The 8,807-nt window shown below is 39.9% G+C and overlaps 1 protein-coding gene across 2 annotated transcripts; it reads right to left on the reverse strand.

Annotated features, from left to right (window-relative positions):
* Positions 1 to 826: 826 nt before the first annotated feature.
* On the reverse strand, positions 827 to 8,426 carry LOC121705671. 2 transcript variants are annotated; one of them, XM_042086835.1, is made up of 5 exons: positions 8,261 to 8,426; positions 2,802 to 2,997; positions 2,420 to 2,659; positions 2,258 to 2,284; positions 827 to 1,972 (listed from the first exon to the last, which is right to left on the reverse strand). In XM_042086835.1, exons 1-5 carry the CDS (start codon positions 8,354 to 8,356, stop codon positions 1,704 to 1,706), a joined length of 828 nt encoding a protein of 275 aa, XP_041942769.1. In that variant the 5' UTR covers positions 8,357 to 8,426; the 3' UTR covers positions 827 to 1,703. The 2 variants fall into 2 exon arrangements, with proteins under 2 accessions (XP_041942769.1, XP_041942770.1); XM_042086836.1 differs by having other exon boundaries at positions 2,802 to 2,996; positions 8,256 to 8,424.
* Between the last annotated feature and the right edge of the window lie 381 nt (positions 8,427 to 8,807).

Genomic DNA, 8,807 nt, shown 5'->3' on the forward strand with positions numbered 1-8,807 from the left:
AGAGTTGAGTTGGGGGGGGGGGGGGGGTGGTTAGTGGGTAGTGTCCCCACCAAAACTCAGACCAAACCTACGCAAAACAAAAGGAAAACATCTATTCACGGGTGGTAGAGTTTCCTTGCATAAGTCTGAATCTCTGATACACACTCCTTTGCACAATTGTTCAACCAGCAATCATTCATTATCCATAAGAGATACCATGTCTGTTCTGTGTTGCTATTTGCAATATAAGGCATATTTAGAGAAAGTACTGCCTATTTGGTGAAGAGAACTGTATCAAAGGTGTTTACTATTGGTCTATTTCAATGAAAAATGAAAGTATATAGTATAGTATAAGTATATACACTCTTTTGATCCCGTGAGGGAAATTTGGTCTCTGCATTTATTCCAATCTGTGAATTAGTGAATACACACTCAGCAGCACACAGTGAACAGAAGCACACACTAATCCCGGCGCAGTGAGCTGCCTGCTACAGCGGCGCTCGGGGAGCAGTGATGGTTAGGTGCCTTGCTCAAGGGCACTTCAGCCATTCCTACTGGTCGGGGTTCAAACTGGCAACCCTCCGGTTACAAGTGCGAAGCCCTAACCAGTAGGCCACGGCTGCCCCAAGTTGTTGTTCAATGAAATTTGTGTCGTCTTACACACCAATGACAGTTACATCTTGAGAAGAGTGAATACAATTCATTTTTATTTCAATACATTTAGTCTTTTCACGGTTTTTCTGATATCATAAAAATTAGAAAGAAATGGAACAGAAGTAGTGTGTCTGTCAGTGTCACGTTTGCAAGGGCTTGACCCAAACGTAGGGCAAAGTACGGCAAGGCACTCTTCAGAGTTGCAAGAATCTTTATTTTAAACATAGACTAATAACCGACGAAGACTGAGGGGAGACAGAGGGTTTAAATACACAGGGGTAACAGGGCACAGGTGGACAAGGAACAAGGTAACAAGACAGGTGGAAACCATAATTAAAAGACTAACGCGGATCAGGTGAGGGGCGGAGACACGGGCACAGGGAACAGAAACTCATGGCAAAACAAACAAAGAAACACATGGAACAGGACACAGGAAGTAAACAAGAGATGAAGACATGAAGGAAAACACTAAACAGGGAAAACAAAACACGACAGGACCCTTACAGTCAGTGTGTAATGATTGATTGAAAGCGAATAGTGATTTGACTACAATTAGTGATTTGACTACAAGTTGTGTTGTTTGAAGGCAAAATTGGCTTTTGCTGTGTGTTTTAAATGTTTTGAGAGAGTTAGTCTTTTGCAAGCAAAATGTGTCATTTTGGCCAGAGTAATTCTGTTTAGACCTGTGTGTTAACTGTTTTGACAACGTAATGTCAGCAATATTGCACTCTATTTTTCAGCGTGTTCGAATATCTGGCCGAAAGTAGAGACAAATGTGATTGTGTAAAGTGCAAAGTCTTTCAAATGCCTCCTCACTGTCTCAGATCCGGCAATTGGCTGTCATGGTTAAACTGTGCTTCAGTATCGATGGATGAAAGCTCTGGTAGTCCAGAAAAGTGCCGTCCTTAGTCCTTAGCCGAAATTCCAGCGTGCAAAAAGTGTTACTTTTTAATGAACGCATCTAAGAATGCCATGACTTGTGTCATGCCATGACTTGTGCCATGTCTGGAATCAGCTGGAGGCTTCATCTGTGTCTGGATCTGGAATCAGCTGGAGGCTTCATCTGTGTCTCAGGCCACCAGAGGTGTGTGAGTGTCTGTTGGTTCCTGACCCACTGAGAGGGGCTCACCGTCAGGCGAGTCTGGAGATGTGTGTTGACTCTCCACATGGCGGCGTGTGTTATGGCTCTCCACATCTCTGTCTCCTGATCCAGAGCACATCCTGGGTCTGTGTTGGTTTAAAAAGACCATGCAAACAATAAACATTACAATGCAGGTTCCTAGGATGGCCCACATAGGCTTTGAAGGAGCTTGGTGATCTTCAGGAGATGTATCTTCATCTGAAATAAACAAACACGAAACAAATCATAATATTTGTGTATCATTTTGTACATACTCTCATAAATAGCTTCATTTGTGCATGGTATTTACTTTGGAAATTTTGTTTTTGCATTGATTGTTCAAGAATAATTAATAAAAAATGAGACTCCACCTACTTCCTTCTTAAGCACATATTTTTACATTTGTGTTACCAGCTTGATAAACCTTATGGTTCTGTTATGGTTAAAACCTGGTTATACAGGATTTGCTATCTTTTTCAGGTGTTTATAAAGTGGTATACTCACATTCCTTTTCAAACTTGTCAAGTTTGCCTATATGGTGAAAAAATGGAATTACATCACTTAATATTGTTAATGAATAATACATATAGTTTTATTATTGCTACTTCATGCAAAAACATTAACATTTCAGCTGTTAAGGCTCTGAATATGTTACGGGCAAGGTACCTGGTGGTAGTGTGATGTTGACCGATGTTGTTGCAACGCCACATTCCATATAAGCAATGAAAGTATACTCTTGTTCTTTAGGATCCATGACATCAACAGTCAGTGCTTCCCTTTTGATGCAGATATCATCCATGTCACAGAGTGTGGCAGATACAACCTCACATTCCGCCATGCCATGAAAAGCAACACTGCATGTAACTTTCCCAATTTCCGCATCATATAAGCAGTTCACCTCAACCCCTAAAAGAAAAACAAAACATTCATTCAAGAACATGTCAGAAGAGACATATTGTTAAAAGACAAAAGAGTCTCATGTCAGATGTCAGCAAGTTATGTCATAACAGAGGTATATAGCCGTTTTGGTAGCACCATTTTTACTTACCTTTTTGTGCTACTTCACAACTGCACTGACCCAGTATACATAACCATGATGTCATGACCAAGTCGAGTGGGCGTTTCATCATGCCAGGACAGTCACAAGCCTCTAGCCCGACCAGCAGCAACCCAGCAGTGGAATGTTTTTCTATCCGGACTTCTAAACTGGACCTCTTCTGGATGACTTTCCTCAAATCAATGACTGTAAAAAATAATTATAGTCATTGCTTCAAAAATGTTATGTAGACTACCTACATAGTGTAGAAGAAATTTTGCTTAAAAAACTATAAATACTGAGAGTCTGAAATAAGGTTTTGTCTTTCTCATTAGTAGTTTATTAACCTCTGCGGAGAGGTCTCATATGCATCAGGCAATCAGATTACTGTGCACCAAAGAGACAATCAGTTGTTTCTCAATTCTCACACACACATACCTCGCATCGTATCATAGTTTCATTATATCACTAAATCAGATCATTACACCTCCCTGCACACACACATGCCTTTGTCCAATTATTTAAATAAGAACCAAAGACATTAAAACTGGGTTAAAAACATTTATATCGTCATACAATACATGATTTGCCATCTACACACCAGGTAGTATCAAATAAGGACTTTAGGTTAGTCTCCGACGGAAGAATGCATTCACAAGGCAAAGTATCAATAAGGAACATTATGAACTAGGTCAGAAGAGTCCGTTCAAAAGTGTAAGATCTTACAGAAACACAAGTATCAAAGCAAAAACAACACAAGGTTAAAGTCCATCTTTGTCCTTCTCCCCTCACGATAGACACATAGGGCATCATACTAATGTCAAGGCATTTCACTGGCGTCCATGGAATTGCCCTGTAATGAAATGCACATTAGCCAACTAGTAGGCTACAAAGTACGCTACAAAGTAAGCTATCACATAATTATTATTATCAGTATCTACATTTCACCCAATATAACCTTAAACCAGCAACATATTTATATTTTATATTTATTTCAATTAGTGCTGATAGAGTTAACACCGCCCTCTGCTGTTGAACACTATCAGTGGTGTCTGGTGGCGTGGAAATATAACTTCTGAATAAACTCTCTGAAATTCTGGCTGCTAACACACCATTTTAACGCAAATACCTTAACAGAGCAAGCAGCTCTGGCCATATCGGCTCTGGCTCACATGACATTGCTTTAAATGCATTATCGCTTCATAGGCTACCCAACAAAAGAAAGAAAGAGCTTATGTCGCGATTTGCCATAGGTCTAGGCCTAGATAAAAGACACTTCTGGTAACACTAAGGTTAAGGCCTAGTCCACACGTACCAAACCGATCTTTTTTCCCTCCGTCTTCCCTGGAACCGTATCAAGAATATTTGCGTCCAAACGGATCCATCTCAACACGATTCAACACGTTACTTCATACCCCAGGCCTATAGGTGGCACTGTTTCTTTACAGAAATTGACCAAAACTTGCGCTTTACAAACAGACAGAATAGGCTACGACGAAATTTGGCTAGTGCAAGGAAACCAGAATTGTTTATGTGGACTGATGGTGAACTGTCAACTTTAGTCAACTGTAAAACTAATAAACTTTATTTTACGGTTTGTGAAGGGTGCAGTCCCGTCCTTCATTTGGCTAACGCAGGTAGGCCTACTAATCACCTTTACTTTCTTTGGTTGTAGGATAGTCCGTGATTCACATTAGTTTTGGCTATCACCGCAATTAGGCTACTAAACGCAAGGCTTACCCAAGTTCTAGGCTATTCTGTCGCCACATTTATAATATTGCTATAAAACCTTCGTAACAGTCAATACGTTTGCCTGCATCAAATCGCGCATTTGCATTCAGTGTGCTACCATCGGCTTAACGTGAGTTCTAAGCGTCTTTGTAGGCTTATATCTGATTTCAGTCGACTGTGAATGCATGTAGGCCTATATATGTTGTAAGACATGTAAAATAAATTAATGACACTGGCACTACGCACAAATTAATGTAGCCTAAACTTACACCGCACTTTCCTAATATGTTAAGTTCTCTCGCGTCACTGACAGTAGCTAGAATGCATAAAAAAACACCGGGAAAAACAGTGTTCAGTCCACCAAGTCATAAGCTATCGGCGCTGCGCAGCACCAGTTGTGATATTTATCTTACGGAGTGTAATCGTAGGTAATGTATGAAAACTAGTATTGTTAGGCAATATAAGTCCAGGGCAGCTGAGGTGTGGCGATGACATCATCGATACGCAAGCAGGATGTGCGGTTTCGCTGTCTAAACGAATTCGAACGGGCTACGGTTTCAGATTTTTCCACTCTGGGACCAGGTTTCAGAAAAGTGCGGTTTCGGGCAGTGCGTTTACAGAATTCGTTTGGATGCTCGGCCAAGACAAAGCAAAACCTCTGCGTTTAACCTAAAAAGCGTCTCCGTGTGGACAGGCCCTAAATAGCTTACACTGTTGTTTGGTTGTCCCAAACTTTGAGATGATCCATAGGCTAGCCTACTATAGGCCTACGCATTACAATCTTACAATATTGAAACCCGAACTGCGATGTTCCAAACAGAGTGACTGTAGGATGCAATGCCTAATCTATGACGGAGTACTAGGGCCACACATGAAGAAAAAGAAAAAAATACTTTTGCCATGGCGAGATTAAACTCGACATGTTGACTTTAAAGTCGCCATTAAACTTGACATTTCGAGAATAAAGTTGAGATGTCATGTCGACTTTAATCTCGACGTGTCGACTTTAAAGTCGCCATGTCGACATTAAACTCGACATTTCGAGAATAAAGTTGAAATATCATATCTACTTTAATCTCGACGTGTCGACTTTAAAGTCGACATGCTGACATTAAACTCGCAATACAGTTTAAACATAGCATGCAGTTTAAGCTAGCCTACACTAACACACAATATGTTACATGAATAATGGGCTTCAAATCAAATAGGTGTTATTTCAGACAGATTGCTAGATTGCAGATATTCAGATAGATTGCGTCTTGTCTGTTAACTACTCATTGCCGTCATCGTGAAGTGCTGTATTTCGCGGTTGGAAATACCATGCATGCCGTTTAGGCTATATTACGACGGAGTATTATGGCCACACATGAAGAAAAAAAATATTTTTGCCATGGCGAGATTAAACTCGACATGTTGACTTTAAAGTCGACATGTCGACATTAAACTCGACATTTCGAGAATAAAGTTGAAATATCATATCTACTTTAATCTCGATGTGTCGACTTTAAAGTCGACATGCTGACATTGAACTCGCAATAGGCTACTGTTTAAACATAGCCTACACAGTTTAAGCTATGTAGCATACACTAACACACAAAAATGGGCTTCAAATAGGTGTTATTTCAGATAAATTGCTAGATTGCAGATATTTAGATAGATTGCGTCTTGTCTGTTAACTACTCATTGCAGTCATCGTGAAGTGCTGTCTCGCGGTTATGGAAATACCATGCACTATGCCGTTTAGGCTAAATAGCTAGAATAATGATATAATGTTTCTATACAAAATGTTATTTCACTCTGTTTTACGTGGGTAAGGCCACTGCACATCCAAATTACTGCCCTTCATGAATAACTGCCCTTTCACAGGCCGTCACTCTCCATAGGATAACATGGCAAAACTCATTTTTCTAAAACTGCTTTTCCATGTCTCACCTGCAATAAACATAGGAGGCTATAAACACAGGTAGGCCTATAGCCTAAGCATATATACTATTTTGATCCCGTGAGGGAATATGTGTGCATGTATACTTTATTTATGTGCGCATGTAGGCTACTGGTACATTGGTCGGGAGGAGGACAGCTTCATTCGTCCCTAGACGGCTGTTTTGCATCCATTACAAACAAGCAATGTGCAATTCTAGGATTGGGGAGAGCGCCTAGTATGCCTAGTCTAGTGCATAAGCACGAAGTTGAACCTTTAGATGAAAAACACTCTTTAATAATAGGCCTACAATAAATAAATAAACCGTTAATGACGTTTAGGCTACTTTTGACCATCGCATACTCCGTCGTAATTAGGGCCACACATGAAGGAAGAAATATTTTTGCCATGTCGACATTAAACTCGACATTTCGAGAATAAAGTTGAAATGTAATGTCGACTTTAATCTCAATGTATCGACTTTAAAGTCGCCATGTCGACATTAAACTCGACATTTCGAGAATAAAGTTGAAATATCATGTCGACTTTAATCTCGACGTGTCGACATTAAACTCAACATTTTGAGAATAAAGTTAGTTTGGAGAGAGAACGACCGCTCGGGACGATTATCACGGAGTTACAGGCGATAAATGCGATGGTCAAAAGTAGCCTAAACGTCATTAGCGTTTTTTTTTTATTTATTGTAGGCCTATTATTAAAGAGTGTTTTTCATCTAAAGGTTCAACTTCATGCTTATGCACTAGACTAGGCATACTAGGCGCTCTCCCCAATCCTAGAATTGCACATTGCTTGTTTGTAATGGATGCAAAACAGCCTATTGCTGAATGTCTAGGGACGAATGAAGCTGTCCTCCTCCCGACCACCCCTACATGTACTAGTAGCCTACATACGCACATAAATAAAGTATACATGCACACATATTCCCTCACGGGAACAAAATAGTATATATGCTTAGGCTATACCTGTGTTTATAGCCTCCTATGTTTATTGCAGGTGAGACATGGAAAAGCAGTTTTAGAGAAATTAGTTAACCTATGGAGAGTGACGGCCTGGTTCATGAAGGGCAGTTATTTGAATGTGCGGTGGCCTTACCCACGTAAAACAGAGTGAAATAGCATTTTGTATAGAAACATATAATTGGATACATGTATTATTCTAGCTATATACTAAACGGCATAGTGCATGGTATTTCCAACCGCAAGATACAGCACTTCACGATGACGGCAATGAGTAGTTAACAGACAAGACGCAATCTATCTGAAAGTCGACACGTCGAGATAAAAGTAGATATTATATTTCAACTTTATTCTCGAAATGTCGAGTTTAATGTCGACATGCTGACTTTAAAGTCAACATGTCGAGTTTAATCTCGCCATGGCAAAAATATTTTTTTTCTTCATGTGTGGCCCTAATACTCCGTCGTAGTCGTACTAATCTCACTGCCTTCAGCAGAACAGCGCACATTTTTCTGTGTAACCCCTGGAAAATATTAAGCTGCTGTTTTCTTGTCATGACACGCACTACGCTTGAATGATTTATAAATGGAACGTTGCGTTTTTAAGCGCCAGAACTGCTTGACAAAGTTTACACCAATCATCATCTTCTAATGTATCCTTATGTTGAGATGTCCATTATCTTTGCCTTAAACATAGGATATAATTTGTGCGTGACGCATGTTTCAATTAAGACAGTACACAAGTTATTTGTATTGTTGTAATATTGAGTGATTTCATGAATAAAGCGTTGAGAAATTATAGCACAGTGCGTACAGGCTGGCGGCGCCACTGACTTACCAAATAAGTATCCTACTGCCAAAAAATCCGTTGAAAACAGTGAAGTTTAGAGTGTGTTCAGCTTCGTTTTCCATGGAGAAGTAGGCTAACCCTTTGCGCATTCCCTGTCCACTGCAGAGCACTCAGCACTGTGTTTCTAATAAACTCGGCTCTTTCATGAAAAGCCTCAGCGAAAGTGAAAGCATGAAGGCTGGGCTGTTTGCGATAGATAGATAGATAGATAGATTGATAGAGTCTTTATTATTCCATAGGGATGATCATTTCCAAACGTCTTCTTTTCATGTTCCATAGCAGAGCAGCACATATAAACACTAGGGTGGTCCTTATTTTAAAATGTTTTTTTTCGAAGCCTGACCCCTTAAGTTTATTTATTTTTCATAGAAGAGCATGTGACATATCTCATCCACACAGCATAGCATACAGTATAACAGTAACAATCCCATCCTCATTCAATACCAAAAACACATCACAGACACCCACATACTGTACACACATGACATGTGAAAACTACAAAGCAACTGAGGTGGTGTTGGCAGCATTACAGTTTGCCCT

The sequence above is a fragment of the Alosa sapidissima genome, chromosome 3, assembly GCF_018492685.1.
Source record: "Alosa sapidissima isolate fAloSap1 chromosome 3, fAloSap1.pri, whole genome shotgun sequence".
Taxonomy (NCBI): domain Eukaryota; kingdom Metazoa; phylum Chordata; class Actinopteri; order Clupeiformes; family Clupeidae; genus Alosa; species Alosa sapidissima.

Excerpts from the sequence above, each read along its gene's own strand:
- LOC121705671 (XM_042086835.1), bottom strand. The coding sequence starts at position 8,356 with ATGCGCAAAGGGTTAGCCTACTTCTCCATGGAAAACGAAGCTGAACAC. Across the intron at positions 2,998-8,260 it reads TTTTTGGCAGTAGGATACTT|GTCATTGATTTGAGGAAAGT; the intron begins ATTTGGTAAGTC and ends TTATTTTTTACA. Across the intron at positions 2,660-2,801 it reads TTGTGAAGTAGCACAAAAAG|GGGTTGAGGTGAACTGCTTA; the intron begins GTAAGTAAAAAT and ends TTTTTCTTTTAG.